The sequence below is a fragment of the Filicampus tigris genome, chromosome 2 (assembly GCF_054856515.1).
Source record: "Filicampus tigris isolate MCC_2025a chromosome 2, RoL_Ftig_1.0, whole genome shotgun sequence".
Lineage (NCBI taxonomy): Eukaryota > Metazoa > Chordata > Actinopteri > Syngnathiformes > Syngnathidae > Filicampus > Filicampus tigris.
This window is the reverse complement of record NC_141218.1, coordinates 15,119,371-15,145,517: the sequence shown is the minus strand read 5'-3', so window position 1 is coordinate 15,145,517 and position 26,147 is coordinate 15,119,371. Positions and strand designations below refer to the sequence as shown.

The 26,147-nt window shown below is 40.3% G+C and overlaps 2 protein-coding genes across 5 annotated transcripts; both read left to right on the top strand.

Annotated features, from left to right (window-relative positions):
• The first annotated feature begins 942 nt into the window (after positions 1-942).
• Positions 943-10,699, top strand: tmsb1 (thymosin beta 1). Of its 2 annotated transcripts, XM_086023306.1 has the most exons (11): positions 943-1,110; positions 1,558-1,665; positions 2,577-2,612; positions 3,517-3,612; positions 4,964-4,999; positions 6,154-6,249; positions 6,561-6,596; positions 6,986-7,081; positions 8,734-8,769; positions 9,314-9,409; positions 10,042-10,699. In XM_086023306.1, exons 2-11 carry the CDS (start codon positions 1,566-1,568, stop codon positions 10,083-10,085), a joined length of 672 nt encoding a protein of 223 aa, XP_085879432.1. In that variant the 5' UTR covers positions 943-1,110; positions 1,558-1,565; the 3' UTR covers positions 10,086-10,699. The 2 variants fall into 2 exon arrangements, with proteins under 2 accessions (XP_085879432.1, XP_085879433.1); XM_086023307.1 differs by lacking the exon at positions 9,314-9,409 and having other exon boundaries at positions 944-1,110.
• A 2,390-nt stretch (positions 10,700-13,089) lies between these two features.
• Positions 13,090-26,132, top strand: LOC147151548 (SLAIN motif-containing protein-like). 3 transcript variants are annotated; one of them, XM_086023920.1, is made up of 9 exons: positions 13,090-13,255; positions 13,823-14,451; positions 17,752-17,888; positions 18,850-18,972; positions 21,310-21,450; positions 22,088-22,417; positions 22,547-22,687; positions 24,002-24,287; positions 25,238-26,132. In XM_086023920.1, exons 1-9 carry the CDS (start codon positions 13,205-13,207, stop codon positions 25,290-25,292), a joined length of 1,893 nt encoding a protein of 630 aa, XP_085880046.1. In that variant the 5' UTR covers positions 13,090-13,204; the 3' UTR covers positions 25,293-26,132. The 3 variants fall into 3 exon arrangements, with proteins under 3 accessions (XP_085880046.1, XP_085880045.1, XP_085880047.1); XM_086023919.1 differs by having other exon boundaries at positions 13,095-13,255; positions 22,544-22,687; XM_086023921.1 differs by having other exon boundaries at positions 13,119-13,420; positions 22,544-22,687.
• The last annotated feature ends 15 nt before the right edge of the window (positions 26,133-26,147 follow it).

Sequence of the window (26,147 nt, the reverse complement as noted above, 5' to 3'; positions counted from 1 at the left end):
ATTATTATAATATATCATATAAATTAAATAATATAATACTTTAAAAAAATCATAGAAGTTAAATCCCCCAAATTTAACTTCTGCATACAGAATCATTAAACACAGAAAAGGCCAGTTCCTACCTGCTTTCTATTTGAACAATTATTTTGATTGTTTGTAATGTAATATTCTAATAAAATTAGATCATAAATTGTGGGTTTTCATTTGCTGTAAGTTGTAATAATAAAAGTATAGACGATTGCATGAAATATTTTATTCTGTGTGTAATGTATATAACATTCGACTTTCACTTTTTAAATTGATTTACTGAAATATTCTAATTCATTGTGATGCACCTGTACACTCACCCAGCACACAACAAAACTTACACATGCACATTTTTTAGATAATTCAGTGGCGTCGGGTCCAAACCTCTTGTGTCACAATTTGATAAATTTCGTATTTTTTTCCACAAATCTGTACTATTGGTCAGATTCCACCCCGACGCCAGCAATATGTAAGACATATGTGTCTTTTACAAATATAATCCATCCATCCATTATCTATACCGCTTATCCTCACAAGGGTCGCGGGGCGTGCTGGAGCCTATCCCAGCTGTCTTTGGGCAGAAGGCGGGGGAAACCCTGAATTGGTTGCCAGCCAAATCGCAGGGCACACAAAGACAATACAAATATAATGTTTAGTTTTGCTGGTTTTCTATTGAATCTATTTAGTCCTCTAGGTGGTGTTGTATCCCAAATAACCACCAAGATCTTCATCCCAGCAAGATTTGAGGCTCACTGAATTCACTGCCAGTATTCAGAGTTTCAGACAGTTCACTCTAACTTGCAAGTCCAGGCAGGGGAAAAGAATTGAGTACTTTTGCAACTCAGGAAGTCCCGGGAAGCCGTGCCCATCGCCCGAGGGGCCGCCTTTACTATTTACACCACGTCCAATTGAAATGCCTGTGAGCTTTGGGAACCAATAGGAGCCACTGGCTTAGGCGTGATTTCTCTGCACAGCACATTGGGGCGTGTTACCGCTGGTTAATAATCTGTTTGCTTAACTCGATTCCCGCAGACTCTTCCTACCTGCAGAACACATTGAGAGCACCACACGACTCTACCACAGGTAAAATTATTGACGATGTTTAGCTGCATGGGGATCCAATGTTGTTGTGCAACCTTGTATAGATTCTTATAGTTTATTCTGCTGAGATTGAATAGTCGGAAGTTACTTTTCTTTTCTTTTTTTAATAATGCCTGCTGTAAACAGGTCTCACTGTTGAGACCTAACGTATCTCCACTTCTGATTTTAATGTCCAAACTTCAATGTATATAATGTAGGCTGGAGTGCATGTTCTGAAACGTGTAGTTTCTTGTGAAGAGTTACGTAACTTCAGGGTTCATTTCAGCACAGGTATTTTAATGGGCTTGGCTTGCGTACTTGTATAGGCATGAAGTGGAGACCACACCTTTTGTGGGGAACACATAATTAGATTGTGTTTAGTTAGGATTGAACAATACACCACTGCTCAACTCACAATTGTGATTTTAGATTGTCTTTGCTTTTAAAAAGCTTGCAGAATGTGCGACAAAAAAGTCAAAGCTGAAGTGACGCAGTTTGATAAAACCTCTCTGCGGAAGACTTCGACGGATGACAAGACAATTCTCCCAACTCAAAGGGGTAGGTGGACTTTTTAGTACAATGCGATGCCATTCACCACTTATCAGCAGTGCAATACTTCCGCCAAACAATTAAAAGCACCTGCAGACTTCGGATCAAGTGTCAACAGTGAGTACACACCCAATGATTAAGACGAACTCTTCCTGTTCATTTCAGTATGATGTGCACTATGTGCTGTTATGAAATCTTGCATTGTACTCATAATGATAATTGATTTGCATGTGGTTTATAAAGAACAACATGATAGTGCAGATCTGTATTTTAACATCTGGTTCAACCAGATGTTTGATAGTTGACTATGGATGTGCAGTTTGAATCACTGGTTTTGTATCTTGCATGCTAGTGCAAATAGTAGTACAACACAAACAGTTGAGCAGTCTGCATACACAAACATCTGGAAAATATTTATTTATGTTGCAGCCTTATTCCAAACAAATGGAATTTTAAAAATACTCAAAATTCTATACACAACACCCTATAAAGACAAAAGGAAAACAACTGGCTGTTTTCTTGGTTGTTGTTTTTTTCAACTTTAGTAAAAAAAAAAAAAAAAAAAAAAAATTAAACCTTTACAAAACATCTCAAGTAAGGATGATCAGTAGAAATATGATGCACCTAACCTCAAGTATGAGCTTCATGGCAAAGGCTGTCAATACTTATGTACATGTGAATATATAAATTTTTGATTTGTTAATAAGTTTGCAGAAATCTAAATGGGGGGGGGGGGCTCTTGCCATTATGGGGTGTCGTGTGTAGAGTTTTGTAGGGAAAAATATGTCTTTTTCAAATTAAGTTGTAACTTAAAATGTGGAAAAAAATACTTTCCTGATGCACTGTAGAGTATGATTTCTTTTAATTTTTGTTTTTATTGTATCATCAATTCTTTGTTTCTGGTTTCATATTTTCTTCAGAGATTGAAGAGGAAAAGAAAATTAACAAAGAGCAACGTAAGTAAATAACTTCCTAAAATGTGACTACTTCTCCCCTTCTAAATATGATCCCTTTCAGTCTCCTGTTGTCATGCACAAGCACGAGTTGATCAAAAACCATTGCTCTATTTACTGCCTTAACATCAGACCATGTATTTTATTGATCTTTTTTATAATGTAAATTAGAAATAAACAGATTAATGCAAGGTTTGCTTTGTCGAGTTTAAGATTTGAACTAGGGCCTGACTGATTAATCAGATGGCCAGTTTAATCAAGCCACTATTGGCTCTGAAAATTGGCAATAATAATCGGCTGTTGTGTTTTTTTTGTTTGTTTTTTTTTTAAACACATTACAACATAAGACCAACGGTAATGATATTAAAACATCCCCCTCCCATAAAAATCTGCAAAAACTGGCAGATTACTGCCAATTTTTCTTTTTGTTGTAAAGCTAAACAAAAGATAAAGGACAAAGTATTTTGAAACAGTGAAATGTTCACCCTTGTAATTCACATTGTTATAGTTGTATGCTTTAACACACCCAAAAATAAGGTGTATTATTCATTTTATATATTTTTTTTAAATTAATCAGCCGATTGTTTATCAGACCCAAAAAACCCACATCGGTCAGCCCTATTTTAATAATAATGGTACAGTATTCTGCGAAGTAAAATTTTGTGGAAAATAGTACAGAAAGTGATATTTGTCTACACTGACTTGCTTTGTTTCCATTTAACTTGCCACAATGTCACAGCATACACGAATTTCAACTTTGAAAAAGTGCAAAAGGAATATGCAAAGAAATTAAATACTTTTGAAAACAGGCATATTTGACTGTTATAAGTCTAACTGTACAAAAGCACATAATAGTTTGTCGACGCACCAATTTACATAATAAGATGATCATTTTCTTTTTAAACAGCTGGCAGAATGGTCAACGACGAAGTGGAGAGATTTAACGTGAAAAAGCTCCGGAAGACTGAGACGGATGAGAAAAACCCACTTCCGACTAAAGAGGGTAGGTGGTAATTTGAGTATATTTACCTCCTGTCCAACTACAAGTGGGGATATCTGTAAATACAACCTAGTGAGAGAATAATTCTTCCAGTTCACTTATTATTGTGAAGCTGTGTAGTGAAAATGTTGCAGTTTAGCAAGGTACCTCAGATGTTTGGTGTGAATGGCGATCTTGAGGTCAGCATCTCACTCAGGTTGAGGTCCGGACTTTCCCTGGGTCGCTCCAACACACATTTCCTTTTGAAGCAATTCTGTTGATTTTCCTCTGTGTTTTGGATCATTGTCCTGTTGCAACACCCGTTCTCTTTTGAGCTTCAACTGCTGGACAGATGTCCTCAGGTTCTTCCGCAAAATAGGATAGCAAGCTGTCCAGGCCCTGAGGTAGCAAAGCACGCACATATCATGATTCTCTCTCCATCATGCTTCAGAGTTGGGTTCAGATTTTGATGTCTGTCAGCTTTTCCTGCTTTATGTGAGCCAACAATTCTTATTTGTGGGTCTTCTGGTAGCTCTTTTGAGCAAGGCATAATTCACATCAGGCAATGCTTCTTGACAAGAGACAGTTCTAAACTAGTTTGTTTTTTCTAGTAGCGAGAGCAGCTTTGAACCGCTCCTCCAAGTTCGTCTCAGGTTGACTCGAACTAGCTCTTGGAGAAGCCATAGGCTCGAGGTTCCCTTCACAACCTTTGGCGGATGACCAATGTATTGATTTCGAAATATTGTTAGTATATTTCGGCAGAAAGCCTTGATGTAAGCTAGTTACAGTAGCTCTGCCGCGGCACATCATTAAACACCAAAGATTGTACCTAAAAATACTGCCAACTACATTTCATATGAGGTATAACACCTGACAGACCATTTGAACATTCTGTATTAAACATAGACTGTAGCAACCACAAATAAATTACAACTTAATCGACCGTCAGCTGTCAACCTGGGATGGTTAAGTACACTTGATTTTTTTTTTTTTTTTTTTCCTCTTTCTTAAATTGGTGGTGCCACTGGCGCAGTAGTATGCAACCTTTTTTATCTTTGAAAGGAGTGGGGGTCAATTCTAAACACACTTTTTATGCACACTATGAGAAATATACAAGTAACAGCTATAATAAAATTGTAAATTTAGTATTGATAGATTTATTGCCAAGGCATTTGGTGAAGGTGGCGGCTGCCACCACTTGCCATACTGTAAAACCGCCTATGGTACTGTAAAAGTGCAAATAAATCTATCAAAGTACAGTTAGACAACACTGTTAATACAAAATACTGCAGTTTAGCTATACATACAGCATATCACTGTTTTTCTCCTGTTAGTATTTGTGTCAATTCTTTGTCTCCCGTTTGATATTTTTCAGAGATTGAAGAGGAAAAGAAAATAAACCAAGAGGAACGTAAGTGAATCACCCCTTCCTCAAGCTTGGCTTCTTCCTTTACTGTAAATAGGATGCCTTCCCATCCCCTCTCGTCATGTGCAGACATGAGTTGATCTGAAACTACAGTACTACTGTATTTCTGCCTTATAGTCAGGCTATGTATGAATTCAATTTAGAAATTAACAGAGTAAGGCTAGTTTCATTTTGTATGGCCGTGGCTCAGGTGAGCAACGTCAGACATACACACGGCTGCCACCAAACCAGTACAAAATCTGAGACCATAAACAGTTACCAGTTACAAAAATCAAACCACCTATATATCAAAATAGAACATATCATTGAATAGCAATTTGTGATACAAATAAAATCAGCCCTAGTTCGTTACTTTTATTTTAGCACATTTTGAATATAATTAAGTCTCAATACAATTTTTGTATAAATATTCTCCACTCATCAAAACATGTTTGGACTTCCTGAAGGGAGCGAGGTCGAGCCGCCAGCAGCGTCTCGTCAGTAATGGTGCGTGTGAGTCTGTGTCAATGTATGCTTCAAACTATAGTGAATAAACACACTACTGAAACTGTTAGGGAAGTGGGAATGGTTCCTGTTTGTAGATTAAACTGGGGTGGAAACGAAGGAATGAGTGCAGAAATGTAATGTGTGTGCGTGGTGCGCGCCAGCGCCACCGTGTGCGCTGAGAGGGTGAGAGCGGTGCGCAATTGCTCACACGCGCAACTTGGAGGGAACATTGGCTGTGGCTACATACATAGTTTACCACCACCAAAGGGTGAATGTGTGAGCGCATGAATAATATATCCATTGTGAGCGCTTTGAGTGACAGATTATCCAGAAAAGCGCAGTATAAATCGGATGCGTTAATGTACAGTTTAATAAAGATTTTGAAATTCAATAATAATGGACAGTTTAATGCAGAAGTACCTTTTGTCTGAGTTGTGGCATTTATGAAATGTTGTGGAAAATAGCACAGAAATGATATTTTTCGAACTGTGCTTAACAGTACCAACATGCACCACCGTCTTTTAATTTGACACAGTGTCCTGACAAACACCAACTTCAACTTTAAGTGCAAGAAGGATATGCAAGGAAACAAGTCAAATTGTGCAAAAGCACCAATTTACACAGTAAGATCAAGATGATTTTCTATTAAACAGCTGGCAGAATGGTCCACGACGAAGTGACGAGATTTAATGTGAACAGGCTGCGGAAGACTAGAACAGAAGAGAAGAACCCACTTCCATCGAAAAAGGGTAGGTGGTAACTTGAGCACAATTCAATTTCATTGATCCGTCCTCAGCAGTGCAACACCTCCCAGCCAACTGTTAATTGCCCCTGCAAATTTTTGGATGAAGGAACATGTATTACTACAAACACAATGCGAAAGGATAACTCTTTTAGTTCACCCATTATTTGTAAAGCAGCGTAATGCAATACGTGCCTTAACGAGATCTTAACTGTTGTCAACATTGTTATTAATTTGAATAATACAGCACATGACTTTTTTTCTCCTGTCAATATTGTATCATCAATTCTTTGGTTGCATTTTGTCATTTTTTTTTAGAGATCGAAGAGGAAAAGAAAATAAACCAAGAGGAGCGTAAGTGAATCACCATTTCCTCAAAGCTTCTTCTCCACTTCTTCTAAATATGAACTTTGCATCCGCTGTCTTAGTGTGCCAACATGATTTGATCAAAACTATTTCTGTATTTTTTTGCTTTAAAGTCAGGCCATGTATTTCATCGCTCCCTTTTAGAAATGAACAGGATATGGTAAGTTTTGTTTTGTAGCCTTTAAAAAAGGTTTTGACATTAATAATAATGGTACACCTTTTAATTTCAACTTTAAAAAGTGCAAAACTGATGCGCAAGGAAAATGAATACTGATCCTTTGAGAACAGGCATACTTTATGACTAATTATGCAAAATGGCTGACTAGTTTTCAATGCACCAATTTCCACAATAAGATGAACATTTTCTTTTTAAACAGCTGGTAGAATGATGCACGATGAAGTGGAGAGATTTAACGTGAACAGGCTGCGGAAGACTGCAACAAAAGAGAAGAACACACTTCCATCTAAAGGGGGTATGTGCTAACCTTTTGAATACAATTCTGTCCCATTTACCAGTCATAAGCAGCGCAACACATCCTGTCCAACTCTATGTATGGACTAGAGCAGGAGTGGCAAACTCAGTTATGGCGTCCCTTGGAGGGCCGTTACGACTGTGAACCCACATAAATATATGATCGCCTTATCACATACACACAACAAATTGATGGATAACTCAATTTGAAATCTGAAGCCATTAAATAGTTCAACTATTTTTCAATGTACTATATTTTAAAGGAGGGATTGGTAACAAATGCTTGCAATATCTCATATGTTGTGTTGTCAGTGAAGACAATTTCAAAGAAACTTGTCAAATCAACACATGATTTGCCTTCACGGGCCACAAAAGGATGTCGCGGGCCGGATCTGGCCCCCGGACCTTGAGTTTGGCACCTGTGGACTAGAGGGCGACACGGGAGCTGATTTTCACTCCCGTTTCATCCCACTCACACAGATAAATCCCAAACCGTCCCAGACCCGGACCATGGTAAGGGTGCGGGGGGGTCTTTTCGTCGGTCGCCGCCACCCAAAAAAACCAACACCCTCCGTACACTCATAAACATCATTTAAAGATCATTAGCTAGCTAATTTCCTATACACATCCACTCACCGGCTGGAAGTATCATGAGTGGATTGAATTGTTTACAACTGTTTAACCAAGATAGCATTTAGCTGCAACGCAAAACCATTGTGATGTGACGAAGATGATGATGATGCCGACTGGAGCAGGCCAGGGGACATCAGGAGAAAATTTTAGGATTGAGTAATAACGCAATACTATTGCGTATAATTGCAAAACTTTTGCATTTTAATGCTAGACATTTTCAGTTTTTATAAAGTAATTATTGCAAAATAGCGCAAGGTTATTTGAAGAGGAAAAACAAACACTTCCACTTCCGGGTTGTTTAAATGTATATGCTGGTAGAGATTTTTACGGTCTAAAGATGTCCCACACAAGGACATACTTCGCATGCAAAGGAATAAGGTACTAAATGTTAACACAACAAAATTGCTATCCCGGACTACACACACAAGTCATTCTGGGCGTGTTTCTAAATGTTGTCTTGACTCCTGTGGCATTATCCATGGTTTTACATGTTGAACCACTAGAGGGCAGACTATGCATGTGCAATGTGACTACTGGGAAGCACATGAAACGCGTTGTGCAGGCAATTAACGAAGGCGGCTCCGTAGAAGAGAACATGCAGTGGTTTTGCTTTTTAAAAGAACCCAACACAACACGTTCAGTCGGTACATGACCTGGTTAGGGACTAATTGAGGGACGGACGAAAACCCACTTCCGTCCTTTTTAAAAGACTTCTCATCCTCCGTCAGACCGTTCCATCCCTGGGACGGAATACATAGCTCTGTTAGTTTGTATATTCTTGTAACTTTATATGAAGTTCGGGCAACCCTTTTGACCAATTTATGCAGAAATTTAAGAAATTTCAAAGGTTTAACATACATTTTTCATCCTACTGTATACGTGCGAATCTGTTAGACACAGAACACTGTTTATATAGAATACTGTAGTTTAGACATACAGCGCATGACTTTTCTTTCCTCCTGTCAGTATTGTATCATCAATTCTTTATTTCTGTTTGTCTCCCTTTTGATATTTATTTAGAGATTGAAGAGGAAAAGAAATTGAACCAAGAGGAACGTAAGTGAATCAAACCTTCCTCAAGCATGATGTCTTCCCTCCTTCTAAATAGATCCTTTTCCATATCCTCTCTTTGTGTGTGACAACATGAGTTGATCATATACTATTATTGTATTACTGCCTTCACGTCAGGCCATGTAATTCATTGCTCATTTTTTTAGAACGTAACTTAGAAATGAACAGAATAAGGCAAGCTTTATTTTGTGAGTTGAACATTCTAACAAGAATAATAATGGTACAGTATTCATTGGGGTTTTTTTTCTTTGTCTGAGAGTAGTGCCATTTAGAAAATGTTGAGGAAAATAGCCCAGAAATAGATAATTTTCTAACAATGTGGATCAGTGTCAACACCGGCCTGCTTATTTCCATTTAATACGCCTAAATGTCAAGACATGAACTTCAATTTTAACAAGTGCAAAAAGGAAAATACTGATCCTTTGAGAACAGGCATACTTTGTTGTAAGACTAATTGTGCAAAAACACTTAATAGTTGGTCACTTGCACCAATTTATACAATAAGATGGAGCAATTGCTTTTTAAACAGCTGGCAGAATGGTCAATGAGGAAGTGACAAGATTTAACATGAAAAAGTTACGGAAAACTACAACAGAAGAGAAGAACACACTTCCAACTAAAGGGGGTAGGTGGTTTGTTTTGAGTACAATTCTATTCCATTTACTCGTAATCAGCAGTGCAAAAGTACAGTATGTGCCTTAAAGCGGAAGTCAACCCAAACATATTTTTTTCAAGAATATGTCCCATGCAAGCCCACTAGTTGAAACTGGGCATTCTGATAAATATTGTGTTTGTGGAATAAGTGTTAATACACTCGTTTTTAGCCATCTCTGGGGGCTGCCATTTTGTCTTCTGTCGACTGAAAATGACATCACAACTGCTCACAACGATCAATCACGGCTCAGATTCAGAAAACAGGTCAGCCGTGGTTGGTCGTTGTAAGTATCGTGATGTAATTTTCAGTCGACAGAAGACAAAATGGTCGCCCCCAGAGATGGCTAGAAACGAGTGCATTTTACTGCTTAACTCATATTCCACAAACGCAAAATTAATCAGAATGCCGTGTTTCAACTAATGGGCCTGCTGGGAACATATTCTCGAAAAAAATATGCTTGCGTTGACTTCCGCTTTTAAGGAGAGCCTCATTGTACTCAACATTATCAATTTGAATAATACAGCATATGCCTTTTTTCTCCTGTCAGTATTGTAACACCATTTCTTTGGTTCTGTTTGTTTCCCTTTTGATATCGTTTGTAGACATTGAAGCTGAAAAGAAAATGACAAAAGGGGGATGTAAATGACTCGCCCCTTACTCAAGCTTGGCTTCTGCTCCCCTTCATCTATATGATCCCATCCCATCTCCTGCTTCCAATGTGCCAACATGAGTTACTTAATAAATATTATATTACTGTATTCATGTCTTAAATTCATTCCATGTACGTATGTTATTGCTCTTTTTTTTTTTTAAGATTGTACTGTACTGGTAATTTAGAAATGAAAAGAATAAAACAAGTTCCGTTTTTTGTAGGGTTGAAGACACACTAACATTACTAGTCTATTAATGTAATACTGCAAATGTACTTTTTCTTCTATATGGTGCCATTCAAAAACTATTGTGGAAAGTAGCACAGAAATTAAGTTTTTATTTTTTTAATAACAATTCAGGTCAACGTCAACACTTGCCGACTTGCTTTGAATATAATTTGCCACAAAGTTACGACAAGTCATTTCAGGGGAAGTAACAGGAGACTTGAATTTGGGAAAAATGAAAAATATGCAAGTAAAATAATGCTGTGTGAAATTATCCTTTGGGAACAGGCATACTTAATTGTGCATTGTCCACCTTAATGGTAACATTAGTAATGTAATGTTTGTCAAGCACCAGTTTACACAATAAAGATGAACAAAAGTTCAATACTGCATTCATCCATTTTCTGTACTGCACTGCTAGACCTTGTCCCTGTTTTCTTGGAGTGAGCGGCAGGGTACATCCTGGACTGGTCACCAGCCAATCATGGAGCACACACAGAATCGACACACAATCGATCACATTCACATCTATGGCAATCAAGTCAGCTATCAAATTTAGAACAGTTCAAGCCTGCAGGAAAGAGAGGATGTCATCCAGGTGTAATCTATGCACTGATAAAATAAGCAGAGGTGAGCATTTTACTCAATTTTGCTAGTCCGTCATCTGTCAGCGGCCAGGGTACCCGTCCGTCATTCGTCAGTTTGTCATTTTTCATGACGAACTGAATTGTAATTGTCTGTCAGTTAGCTAAGTCACTCAGTCTCTTGGTCCGTCAGTCTTTCCCGCCCAAAAAAAGTCAGAAAACGGGCATCTACCAGTGACTGACTAAAATACCGTCATTGACGGATGAGGATTACACTGACTGATGAAAACCCCCTTCCGTCATTTGTCAGTCCATCTTTTTTAAAAGCTGTCCCCCATCATTCGTCAAACGTCAGCTAAACGGACGTCCGTCAGTGTTCATCAGTCTGATGGAATGCTCACCTTTGGAAATGAGTATTCTTTTTCAACACAGGGTAGATGCATCCCCTGTAAGACTGTAGTAACATTGCAAAATCAATGCAGTGTGAACAAATTTTGAAATGGCTGATGAGCCCATAAGGGATATTGTATGAACTGGTTGAGCATGTTTTGTTTCATTTGACTTGGGCCGATTCCCTTAAGATAGAGCCAACTGTGATTTTCCACAACTGGCTTGCACAAACATGTTCACAGTGCAGCAAGTATCCATGAAAGTAGAGATACAACGGGACTGGGTTGGTTTCTGTCTATATAGAATTAACATGAACATTTAAAAAAATAGTCTTTATTGCAGACTAATGGCGTTATTCCGTTTATTTTAATGCTATATCCATAATAACTCATTTTTGTCACCCGATGTACATGTCCCAAGTTCATTCATTCATTCATTATCCATACCGCTTCTCCTCACAAGGGTCGCGGGCGTGCTGGAGCCTATCCCAGCTGTCTTTGGGCAGTAGGCGGGGGACACCCTGAATTGGTTGCCAGCCAATCGCAGGGCACACAGAGACAAACATCCGCACTCACAATCACACCTAGGGGCAATTTAGACGGTCCAATCAACTTACCATGCATGTTTTTGGAATGTGGGAGGAAACCGGAGTGCCCGGAGAAAACCCACGCAGGCACGGGGAGAACATGCAAACTCCACACAGGGAGGCCGGAGCCGGGATCGAACCCTCGACCTCTGAACTGTGAGGCGGACGTGCTAACCAGTCGACCACCGTGCCGCCATGTCCCAAGTTGTATAAATTAATTGCTGGTTTAATGTCTGTCAAAATAGTTTGAAACCATTGAGGAAATCAGTAGACCGTTCCTAATACACATACAGCACAGTAGGAGTATCAATGATTTAAAAAAAAAAAATTCTATCTACTTATCCTGCAGCATTTGCTGTTCTGCAAGAGTTGTGTCAGGACAAATAGTTACTGCATGCTTCAAACCATCAAGGCGCCTGCTCACAATGCCCTGAGCATCTGACGGTTCCTGGCTGAGAAAAACATTGCCGCGCCGGCACCCACTCCCAACTCACCCGACCTGGCTCCATGTACTTTTTTCCTCTTTCCCAAGTTCAAGGGGGTTCTCAAGGAGACCTGTTGAAGACGTGGATGCCATCAAAATGGCTGTAACAACAGAACTACATTGAATCCCAGTAGAATACTCCCAGGAGTGCATCACGGTGTGGCAGAGAGTGCTCGGGAGTGTGATAGACCTCAGAGGGATTAATTAAAAAAAAAAACACTAGTTCATAGTTTTGATTTGAAATATACTGAGACAGTCTAAAATGTAAAAAAGCTTAATGTTGCTTGTTGCCGGAAAACTGATCAGTCATCACCAAAATCTATGTGGACACCTGAATCTCTACTCATACCCAATTCCATCTCTGAAAATGTCAGAACAATAACCCTAGAATAATGGATGCTGTCCAGGTTAAGCCTTTTCCAATAGGTGCTCGACCGCAGTAAAACCGCCCGTCTAGAAAACATCATGGAACGTTTTTGGACGTTTTATGCAGCAACTGGTCAAAGCCTAACATTCAAGAGAACCCTACCGGAATATTAGCCTGTGGTTGCATTGTTACCTCGATAGTGGTGTGTGAAGATGCCCGGAGCAAAAGGCAGGTCTCAGTGTGCCCCTAAACTCGCAAGCCAAAGTACCACCGCAAAGTGCAAACTGTTTAGTAAAAGAGCGACACCCAGCAGCTGCAGACAGATACTGTTGGATAACGATCTATTGCCCATTATTGCGTTCCTCCCATAGGGGGAGCCCGACAACAGCGGAAAGAAAACCTCGCGGGGGAGGGGCTCTGCGGGTTTCGCTCTGTATGCTAACTAAAGTCCATCAACAAGCTAGTTAGCGACGAGCGACATGACTACAGGCAGTGAAGTCTCGCTGGCATTACGACAACATGGACACCAAGTGAGAACAAGCGAGGCTTTTACGCGGTCATTAACGAAGACATTCACCGGTTTGGGATTCATTGGCTCCTTCATGTGGTCACTTGTGTTGCTGGGAGTTGTTTGAGCTCGGAGTGGCGGCCGGGCACTCGTCACGGCTGGCGACGACAACACGGAACACTCACCGGTACGGTTGTTTTGCTCATCGCATATGCTAGCTCCGCTAACATCAACCAGAGTGTTCGCAGGTTCACGAGCTAGTTATTATTCTCTTATCCCGTTGCAACGATAAATCTGCATCATATAGCAAAATTATTCTTTAGGAAAATGTTGCGCGTTGTGTGTCGAATTTTTGAACAAGCAAAAAGTGGAGTAAACGTGTTGTTGAATATGAATGTCTGATCACTGAAATTGGCTTGTCACACATGGCTCGTTTAGAGATAGTTCATCACGCATTTATGGTCTGATGAATATGTTGTCCGTGAAACAGACGAGAGGAGTCAAAGCGAGTAAACGTTTCTCCCGCCTTGTAAATAATAGGCAATCTCTTCATTTGTAGTCATACTAATGTGAGCTCAACTCCCAACAGAGGAGGATGGTGGTTCCAGAAAGCGCCAGCCCGGTCCCCCAGCCTGACAATGGAAGTCCTCCTGGCCTCATGGAGGGCTCCAAGCTTGGGTGCGAGGGGGGAGTGGAGGAAACTCAAGACCTACCGGGGGTGGAGCTCGAGGAGGTCAGAAAGTTGCAGGAACTTGTTCACAGACTGGAGGTCCAGAATGAGACGCTGCGCAACAGGGGAAGCAAAAGCATCATCAGCCGAGGAGCCAGCAGCGAGAGCAAGCGCACATTGGCCGACGATATCAACGAGAGGTTAAATTGTGCAGCAGGGAACCTGGGGAGCAGAGACTTAGAGCTGTCACTCCCGCTGGAAAGCTTCAGCAGTAGCGACGACATGTCCCCACTCCCTGGTTCCAACAGGCTGGAGGATGAAGAGGATGAAGCCGAGGATGTCGGCCCATGTGGCGGCTTCCTCACTTTGACCTGTAGCGGTGGGCCGAGACAGGGCCAAAGCCAGACGCCGGACAGCCCCTCGCAAGACAGTTATGAGTCTGAGACTTTAGCAGAAAGTGATTCAGGAATGGAGCAATCGGCTCTAGATGAAGTGGACATTCTCGATTTGGAAGAGGAGTGTGCACAAGTTGAAGATGAGGACAGTTGGTAAGTTTTTTCAACTAAACTGCACAGCCATTAATGTTTCAACATGTCCAAAATACACATATGCTGGTATGTTGCATTAGTGTCACATCAGATCATTTGTCTTAATGCAAGATTCTCTGCAGTAAGATGAGTCACATGGGCCTTTTTAGTTGGACCCTTGCAACTGAGTTTCTTACCATAGGGCAAGTGACTATTATGTCTCATTTGGCTATTTAGAATATTACATAATTCTGAGACGTAAACAAATGAGGAACACCACATCTTTGACATTTATCAGCAAAGGAAATGTAGCCAGCTGGAGGGAGGGATTTCAGAAATAGTAAATTGAATAGATGCGAATACCACAGGCTGTTAGTGCTCACTAAATAAAGTTAACTATAAAAAAGGAAAACAAGTCATACATATGCCCTGACTTAGTACCTGTTTGACAGGTTTGGAAGGTCTTTTTTTTTTTTTTTTTTTTTTTTAAGCCCTTAGTTAAAGGAATGAAAATTGATACCATACATTTTTTTTCCCTTTTTGTATAATACCGGTACATGTTGCCCTTTGTGGACAAAGGATCATATTTGGTAACTAAGACAAAATAAGATGCCACCTAACTACAAAGTAGTAGCCAGGACTGGATTTGAATCGCTAATGCTTGGCTATGTGCTTTAATTTGCTTTGACTGTAGGTCATCTTTTCATTTGCTAATTCTTGGCTTCCAATTTGAACGTACATCATATAATTTCCCAAAGCAGCAAATAGAAAAAAACAACAACAACAAAAGGGCAAAAACCAGCCAATTTAGCTGCTTAAGTGCCAGCCACCCCATTCGTGTCTTATTTCATCATTAGCCATACCATATGTGCTTTAGAGGCGCATCATAGCCAAAATACCCAGTAATCCTGGTAGGAACATAATCTGAGCTGGCCTGGCCTGGCTGCTGCCGCATGGATAAACTGCTTTGGGTGGGATTGCGCAGCATGTGACACAGGGCCCCGACTGTGACCGAACTGCAACTGGGACAGAAACACTGGCGCGAAATGAGGCTGTCCAATCTCCGGGGAATGCGGGGCCAATCATTACCCAGCTCTTGTTGAAGTCACAGTTGGCTGTGCAGAGTAATATTGTTTTCAAATAATGGATAATATCGCTACGCTCAACTCATAAGGAAGTGTTCTTCATGTACTGTTTACTTCCCAAGTAAACCAATATGATCGCACAGATTTGACTTGGATTACATTACATTAGGGGCATGCATTATTCGAGATCCAATGCTATATGCAAATATTTGCCTTCACAAATAGAATCATGCTTATTTTTTATTGACACTGTCCTGGTGGTGTTAATTAGGCAAAACTGTAGAACCTCCAATGTGGAACGCAATCTATTGACGCTAGTAGACTTCCAAATAATTTGAATCAAAACTTGAAACTGAAAACTATATACAGTGTTAATTCTTGGGTTCTCAGTGATTTTAAGTCTCACAAGATTTGCCGTAGTGTTTTGTAGTCAAGCTTTTGTGTGACATTTGAGGTTGTCATCGTGGTAGAATTTTCTTTTAAAAAAAAAAATCCAACAACAACATGGAAAAAAAGTGCCTCTAAAACAATAAATAAATTCGTAAAAAAACAATTGACTGATGAAATACGTGACCTACATATACTGCTCTTCTCACCAATAATCTCAGCAATTTTGACCCATTGACGTCTCACGATTTTGGCCTGTTCGAGCAATTGCTGGATATTTTTAACTGAAACGAAAGGGCTAAGGAGACTATTGAGAAACAATGATGTTATATCATCTTACTCTAATTTGGAGGTGTTTTTGGCCAGATTTTCTGTTGGCGATATCACACAAACATTCCTCAAAAAAGACAATTTTTCCAACACAAAAAAAAAAAAAATCCCTGGAACCCAGGGATTTTCAAAATTCTCGGTGCGTTGTACCCAGGTTTGAAGTGACCGTTCTATCCAGGTCATTTTGGAGAACTCGTCATGTCGCTGTTATCAGAGCTAGGCATCGCCTATTTTCCGTCTGCATATTTAATCGACCCACGTGGTCCCAATCGGTCCGAGTCAGCCAAACGACGTCGAGAACGGACTTAACCAGTACCACGTCACACGCTTGTGCCACACTCCTTACGTGCGACCGAGTAAGGAAAAAAATAAAACAGTGTTGTGTACCTTGCGGTCCCACAGACGCAATGAAATTCGCCCCATATTGTTTTTATTTCCCCCATGACCACGCTGTGCGTGTGTGTGTGTGTGTGTCTTTTGATTTTTTTTTTTATATATATATTTTGGCTTTATTTGGCAGCGTGTCTGCTCGTGCGTCGCCTGCTTGTGACATGAAGATTACGTTCTCGATGCCGATTGGCTGTCACCCACGAGGGATGGACCGGGACCATGTGGTCGATTAAATATGCATGCCCAGCTCTGGCTATTATAACACATTACAAAAAACAACTCTAATTATTCTGTTGTTAAATTATTTTGATGATAATTATCAAAACTAATATATATTTGAACTATCACTCAGATGAGACGTGGTGCATTTTTGCACAACTAAAACCAGAGCTGCATTTCTTTTTATGGACAAGCAGCAATATTTATGAAGCCATAGGGCTTGTGACTACATGCACTGAATATGGTGAGACTAAATAAAATGCAAGCGTGATGATGCAAGTGAATTCAACAGTGTTCCATGGGCACAAACAGACCACCACAGAGAGAAGCAGCGGGATGTGCGACCTGAATATTTCTCCTTGTGTTGTTGCCCATTCCGCTGGGAATTTTTTGCCTTTGTGTTTGTCTAATGGGAAGACAGTTTGTGGTTGATGCTGGTTCTGAACCAGTTGGTCTGCGTCTTTTGTGCACACGCCTCAAAGGATGAGACCATGTGACCAGTACTTCAAAGCTGCTGGCTTTTTGCCGTCACTGTGAAAAAAACGCGCACTTGCGACGGGATTTTAAACAAAAAGAGAGAGATGCATGATAACCGCACAGGGGCTTGCACATGGCTTCCTTTTGATGGAGATTTTTTTTGGAAGCAATACCCAGGTCTCAATTAGACATCCTTGTTATCTAGTGTAATTCAGATGTAGGATGAATTTGTTAATTTTTCCAAACATTTCTGCTCCCTGACATTTTCCTCAAGCTATGAAAATCTTAATTGTGTGACTTGGCATTCAGTTTTGTCCCTAAGGAGTCACCGCCATCCATTTGGTTTAATGTAAAGTATTGCTGTCCCATCTCTATTTTCTCACTTTGTTTTTTGCTTTGATTTGTAGCAACAGATTTTCTTTGTTGTGGGCAGGTTATACGTGTCTCCTAAAAAACAAGTATCGGACGCAGGACCCGAGTCTCCGTTGAAGTGGTGTCGGCAGGTTTTGGACCACCGCAGCCCAGAGACAGAGAAGGCATGTCGGACCCTAATCAACCGTTTGGACCAGAGTATGTGTTTCACTTATTACATTTTAACACATGCTTTTCATCAGCGGTGAGACAAAATACTGATATTGTTGTGTGAACTTGGTTGCTATTGTAGACATATGTAGGGTGTGTACTCTTGAGGTGAAGTTAAATATCTCATCCAACGTGCTCCTTTCATTATTTTAGCTTTGTGCAGCTTCTACTTTCAGCTCTCTGCAGAACACAAGACAAAAAAGCTATTCATCGCAGGGCAAAATGACTCCAAAGGTTATGCACTGGGTTGAGTCACTCACTTAGGGCCAACTTTCCTTTTTAAATGGTAGCAATAGGAGTGAAACGGTATGTTTGGCAAACCAGAGTTACTATTTCGGCTTCAGTGGTAATTCAGTCTCACAGAACGTGGTACATCCTACTGCATCACTATATTTTATTGTACTGTATTTCACACAGTGAGAGTAAAAGTGGGGACGTGACAAATGTAAGATAGGTCTCAAACCCCGTTATAGTCGCTGTATCTCCTCAAATCGTCCACTTGTGGAAAAAGTAGGTCAGCTAAATAGACGTCTCATTCTTTCCCTTTAGAAAAAAAATGGTCGGAAATTGTAAACACTCCTTCCGATGAATTCAAGTGTGGTGGTTTACCATATGTTGTTAACGCATTTCCTGCGCAGTTTAAAGATGATCTTTTATGGAGACTGCAGTTTTTTCTGTGTTGTCTTAAACTCACTTTACTCCTTATAGACACCTTGCCCACTCCTAAAATAAACATAATAAGGTTGTTAGAAACTACAGACCGGTAATTGTACAAACGTAACCCTTCCCACTGCAGCTGAGTTGGAGCGCCACAGCGTTTTCACTCCGCACCTTTTGTTACTTTGAACCCTCGTGTAACATCGAGTTATCAATTACACTTGACCCACCTTTACTATTCTTTGTCGTCCACAATATGTCATCTTATCTATCATTTCCTGTTGCCCCGCAGCATCCCGCTGGAGGAACATGTACAGCAGCTCGTCAGCAGAGGCAGGCTCGGCAGGCTCAGGCCTGATTTCTCCTGGGTACCACAAATCAACTAACAAATCTCTACTAACCTGTGGCAGCTCAGGTATGGCATGACATTAACACGCTGTGCTCCTCATGCCCTGTACAACACTACCAGTGGCACTGATGTCAGTTTTTGCTGGGAAGTGGGTCACTTGTCATGTGTGCACTAATGTGTCAATAATTGGTCCACTAGAGGGCTTTTTGCATGTGTTACTGGGTTAGGTTATAAATCACATATACTTGAAATTTATTGCTAATCCTTTTCAGTTTCAGTGAATCTGTGGTTGCTGTTATGTCAAAGTAAACCCAGAAAAAAATAACGGACGAACAATTACAGAAAATATTTAACGTTAATAACATTAGCGAAGGGACAAGCTAACTCGTATGACCGCAAAAGTCTGTTAAGTCTGTCAAGTCTGTCGGTCAAATTTCAATATGTTAGTGACTTAAACAAATTATATTTATGTATACTGAAGTACAGTGGTACCTCTACTTACGAAGTCTCTTCATATGAAATTTTCAAGTTACGAAACGGCTCAACAGGAAAATATTGCCTCTAGTTACGAAAGAAATTTCAGGATACGAACGGTAAAAGTATGGGGTGATACCCGCAGTATGGGCTGCTACTCGCAGCTCCGGAGTTTCGTGAACGCAACATACTCATAGCTGCTCTGCCATTGGCTAGCCTAGTATCTTCCTGGCATCCCATTGGCTAAGACGGACCTCTTCTGTATGTCTCTATGTGTGTGGATAGATAGGTAAATAGATGCAGCGTCCTCGTCATTCGCCCCTCGAGCCATGAGGTCTTCCGATAGTTTTACGTGAATTAGAAACGAGGAAAAGAAAAAAAGGAGAAAAGTTTTTTTGTCCATACAAACAAAGCAAGAGAAGCAAAAGTATAAAAGGGGGATGCATTTGTTTGATCTCGCCAAAGAATATGACCGTAATGTATCGACAGTCGCCACGTTATTAAATCATTTGTTTACCAAATGCCAGGCAAAAACCACTTCTGAGAGAGAACATGAACCAAAGAGGGCAAAAAGCGATGAGGACAGCAATTAAAAGATAAACGACCATCAGTTTTAATCTTTACTCTATTCTTTCTTTTTTTACATTATGCACAATTCTCATTTATTGTGCAATAATCTAATTGTAACATGTATTTGTTACATGTTTTCATGCATTTTTTATAAAGCATTTATGTCTCAATATCAGGGGGGCTTGGAACGGATTATGGCATTTACACGGAAAAGGCGTCTCTACTTACAAAATTTTCTACTTAAGAAATTTCTTCCAGAACCAATTAATTTCGTAAGTAGAGGTACCACTGTAGTCCGTTTCAGGGTCATAAATCGTTACCAGGTTAAAATGTTTATTAGCTCTCTAGGGATCTTCTGAAGTAACATTTTGACATTAACACTGTGACTAAGACTTTAAACCCCCTTATTAATAATGACAATGGGTAATTGCCTCTCAGATGCATGTCATCAACTGTAACACATATGAACAGTCTAATGTGAGGTAACCTGCGAAAACAAATTAAAACACCGATAGCTGACGGCGCAATATTAGCAGTCGACATCTTCATTCACTGCTTTCATGACAACACTAACTGATGAGATTAAAATCCACGACATTCAAAACAAACTATTTTAACCACACAATTGGTGAGAGTCCTCAAAGAGGTCTGTCACCAAGGGAAACAAAAACAGGAAATAGAAAAGTTAACAAAATAATGTCACCGCTGCCAACATGGCCACAACCTAGAAAAAACAAGAATAAATACCATTTTCACTCACACACTTTGCAGCAATAATTGTGGCTGCCAAAATGCTCTAGAATCTCACTTCAAATTGTAAATTAAAGTAACTATATTATAGATTTCTGTCACTATGATTTGTGTTTTAAAGTTCCTGGGATTGAATGGCTGGACTGTAAATTCGTCCATGGCAATGAATGAGTCAATTAAGGCAATTTGTGATCCGTTCAATTGGCTAACAGTTATCAGTGCCCAGTTACTTTGTGAAAATGTCCCCCATCAGCCCCATTAAGGCCTTAATGGTACAAAATAAACCTCTTCACAGACTGAAATCTGTTTTTTCTTCGTATTAACTATTGACATAAATTTCTGAAGTCAACCATATTCTGTTCCAGGAAGCTGGTCAAACTCTGATTTTTTTCGGATTTAAAATCTGAATTTTCCCTGTTGGGAAATTGTTCCGATTATCAACGCACCCTTAATTGCACACATTCGCATTTGTTCAACGAGTAAAAAAGTAATGCTATAGTGTACAGGGGGTTTTCTGGGGTTGAAAAACAACAGATATTAGCAGGATGAGCATGTCTTTCCATAACTAAATCCAACATGTTTATTTTAAAATATCATCCCACCTGACAGGTGTCTCAGGTGTGCCCTCAGCCCTGAGCTCTCAGTCTTCTATAGACAGCGAGCTCAGTACTTCTGATGACTCCATCTCCATGGGTTATAAGCTGCAGGATCTTACTGATGTCCAGATCATGGCTCGTCTACAAGAAGAGAGTGAGTAGAGACTTGAGTTTGTCCCGACCGGACTTTCGCACAGAGATGTAACAAAATTGCCACATCACAACTGTAACAAAAGACCGGGCATAAGTGTTCATCTAATGTCAAATGAAACAACAGGCATTGACATACACTGCGTTAACATGCAGCCAACCTGAATGTTGGCAGTATTCTGTTTTTTAAAAGCCATGTAAATGCGCACAGTAACCAGAATATACCCTTATTCAGGTATTTAAAATTCAGAATATCATGCCTGGGTTACTGCAGCCCAAAGAAGGGTCCCCAACACTGGGCCACGGGCCGCGTTGGACCGGCCGTGGCGACGCAAGTAACAAGCGGGGATGATGTAAATTGCGTCATGCCGTCCGTGCGTCATCGTTTTAATCGGGTTATTTAAATGTGGGGGGATAACTCTCTCCGCTCAAGTCACGTAAACAGGTTATTCCGAATGACTCCAAAATCAGAATTTCGACCTTAACCCGAATATTGACTGCATGTAAACATAGTCATTGCTTTCAACAAAACACGACAGGAGAAGTGTCAAGTGTTAGGCTTCACACCTCAAGCCCTGGCATGGAAATCCTCCTGAATCTGTGTTGAGTCTTGAATTTAGCATGTATATTTTTAATAACAGGTCTGAGGCAGGATTACGCTTCGAGTTCGACGTCTGCATCACGTCGCAGCTCTACAACGTCCCTGCAATCCCTTCGCCGGGGCGGCACCTACAGCGACCAGGAATTTGACAACTACAGTCTGGAAGATGAAGAGGATGAATTCAGTCCTGTGCCCCAGCAGCGCCACCGCTTCACCCCATCGCCCTTGGGCTCACCTCGATGTCTGTCGCCCTCAACCTCCAACCATGGTCAGGAGCACAGTAGCAGACTCGGGGCCCCTCGCACAAGAACCCCCAGACGTTCTCTTCAGGGCCCCAGTGCAGAGCTCCTCAAATTTGCCAAGAGTGAGGGTATGCAAATTTTGTTTTACAGTTTCTGTAAGTTTATATTTGGATAATTGGTCAAAACATGACCAACAGTCAAGGTGATGCCGTCCAACTCTTGTTACCTTGTGTGTTGTCTACCTGTGGTTCCAGAAGAGTTGAGGCACAGCATGCCTAATCTGGCCCCCCGCACCAGCCTGCGTTCCCTGGAGGCAGTCAGAAACAGCCGCAGCATGGAGGCTAACCTCCAGAGCTCTGGCAACCGCATGTCCCACTTGACTCCCTCCCCTTCCTCAGGTAATCCCTCCCTCTTTTCCCTGGACCGCTCTTCTAATAAAATGACATCTGCCTGTTCTATAACTTATCCCTCAGCAATGCCGCTTCCATTCCACCGCCCTGCTGCCACTTACAACTCTGTTTCAATTATTGGATTTAGGACTCCCGTCGTGTATTGGTATCAGGGGGGGAAAAAAAGATAAGCATTAAGTCTGTTATCTGAGTATTGTGAAAGCAAAAGCAATATGTAGGACTCGAGTTATCTTAGATAACACACTTCCCTCTCATTTCCATAAAGCAGGTGTCATCAACATGGTGTCCACGGGCACCAGTTAGCAAGGACTACATGAAATAGTCTTTCATCCAGTATTGATATTTCTACAGTATTGATATGTATCTGTTTACAACCTTGTTAAATCATTATTGTTATTATCATTAACATGATCAATGTCTTCACATTGGTTGAGATTTTTTTTAAAATAAAACATAAAATTAAAGTTAATTTGAGCAAGTTAGTTATTACAGAAGTGTTTATCAAACTGGTGACCATTTTGGATTAGTCAGTACCCAAGAAGTAGCTCTCAGTTTCAAAAGGATTGTTTAGCCTCGACATAAAGAATATACACTGCGTGGGCAGAGTTTAGCCCACGGGCCACATACCGGTACTTTTTTGCTCTTTAATTCAGCCTCCTGAGTATTTATCAAGTGTCCTTTGGTATTTGTTATATTAACTGTTTTTCTTACTAAAATAGGTTAATTCAAATAATTTGGTTAGTTGAGTTACAATTGAACTAGAATTAATATTAAAAATGAAATTATTTTTGTAAAATATTTTGCATCCATATTTGCACACATACTTTTTTTTTTTTTTTTAATACCTGATCGATGAATTTACCTGGTCCATCTGTCCATTCGAAAAATCAAATGTGACCCATCAGCACGGTGAGCCCACCTCTGATCGACACACACAGGACACATCAAGATCTACTCTCTATCAACATTATGCCTTTTCCAAAACTGGACTAAATTACGAGTACATCTATAATTGGCGTGGCGGTGCTTGCAACAAGTTTCGAAAAACAAAATACTAGAAACACTTCATTGCCAAGTGCAACTAGGATTGATGATGTTCCTCTTGTTGCCTCTTTGTTATTCCTCTAATAAAATTCCTTATCTGACAATCTCACTATACTGCTTATAGAACCTGCTTGCCCCCGTGTAAAAAAAACTCTTATGTGCGTCAGACAGGTTTTTTTTCCTCTCCTTATTCACTTCCATAAAGGGTTTATGGCAATAAACCCACGACTGACAAACACTGTCTGTTGTTTACTAAAGGTATGGCAGGTAGTCGGCTGCGCAGCAACGGCCAGTCTCCTCTTTCTCTGCGGGCTCCAGTGAAAGCTGTCACTCCCGTGGGCTCAATGGCATCTCGTCAGCCTTCCAGAGGTCTGCCTGTTATCCAAGCACCTCCTGCTTCGGGGGCTCGCCGGGTCCAGCCCTCTGGCTCTGCTAATGGCGGACCCTACATCCCAGGCAGAGCCTCCACTAGCGCTGGGCGGACCGCTGTAGGCCGAGGACAGTCGATACCCACCAGAAGTAAACTATCACAGCCGGCCAGAAGGTAAGCGCTATAAAAGACAGTGGAAGCCCTTAAATTGAACACAATCTTGTCGGTGATGCTGCTTGACATCCAAGTTGTTCTACTTTCTAAACAAAGTTACCCTGAATACATTTTTGGGGGAAGGGTCAATTTGCTCCAGACTCGAGCTGTCGCCATCATAAATTAATTATATTTCTACAGTGCTTTCAGTGACATTTTACTATTCTTAACAGTCATACGAATATAAAGAAAAGCTTGGCACTCTATGATGTCAAAGTAAAACTACACACCCTTTGAAGACGGCTGACAGACGTGATGAAAACATGAACGTGTTTTAGGCATGTTGTCACCTAGTGGAATTTTATAGACATTGCTAGATTGAATATGTGCGTCATAACTTGATTGACCTACAGTTGTATTGTTTATGTATTAATCTGTTGTATATTCAATAGGACAGCTGCTTGGTAAAATAAATGAAAAAATGATTTGACAATTACTGTTGCTCATATACTATGCCTTAGTAAGTCAGTTCTTGTTCTATAGTCATCATCACACTGACCACCTTGCCGTTACTGGCAGTCTTCTGAGGTGGAAACAACATTAAAAAAGTCAAAGAGAAGCAAAACACACTTGCTGAAGTTTCTCGATGAAGCCTTGGTCCATGATGACTTGACTGTCTGTGCGAGTTTCAGAATATTTTGGTTGAACACCTACTTATACGACTTGTGGGGTGTTTCACTTTGTAGAGTCTGTTTGTTTTGGGCGGTGAACGTGGGAAGGTCGCTACCATACTTCTAAACGAGCGCTCAACTCTCCTTAGTGCTAACACTGAATTGCAAAGTTTTTTTTTTTCCTGCTTATGATGTCATCACATTGTTGTACTTTTGACACTTGTCATAAAAAGTAGTTAGATGACCTGCCAAGCACTACCTGTGAACAAAGGCAATAAAGACTTTGGATTTGATCAACAGGTCGTTGGGCATGGCGAAAATCTCTGATGAATCCTGGAAAGATGGCTGCTACTGAAGTTTGATGCCCGACAAAGGTGTTCACTGGTGCAATCTTCGCTTATCCTTTTCTCAGTGATCTTGCAAAAAGTGTAGACTGGATTTAGTCAAGACTCATCTCTTTATCTTGCATGAAGCAATGTCAAGAATACCCAGCATGGCTGCGTTGGCAAAGAAGAAGGCACATGCCAACAAATGTTATATGGACAATCTCAAGAGCTTCCAGATTTGTTTGGGTCAATTTTACTTATTTTTCTATGGTAATTGTGAGAAACTGCTGTAATTTCCACTAATTGTAATTGCTTTTTGATGTTATTGATATGAAGATTTAAAGGAAGTTGTTCATTTTTTGTGTGAATTCCTACTATATGTAGGCAATAAGTAACGCATGCTTGATATTGTTTTTTTTTTTGTTTGTTTCCATTCTCATTGGTATGTAACTGTTCTATGCCAATTCCGTCTGATCTGTGTCGCACAATCTGAGAATTTCTGAATGCTGGCATTGTTCACATTGAAATTATCATCAGATTTTTGTTTACATTGTAAACTGCAGCGTTATCACACTGCCCTCATTGATATTTAAATTAAACTTAAAAATATATATCGGTTGTGCCAAGGTGCATTTGAGCTGCAACAACTTTTCTAAATCTAGATCTCTGGTCATCCAAGCTAAGCATTACTCTGATGCATTTACTGCTGCATATCCATTGGCGGATTGGGATGTTTTGGAATCTACTGATATTAAAATTGTTTATGCAATACAGGCTTCCTGCCTGAGGACAACTTTCACTCTCTTGTAGAGAACTTCTGAAAAGAACCTAGAATTAAAATGTATAATAAAGCTTGGTCTAAAACGTAATGTGTGTTTGTGTCC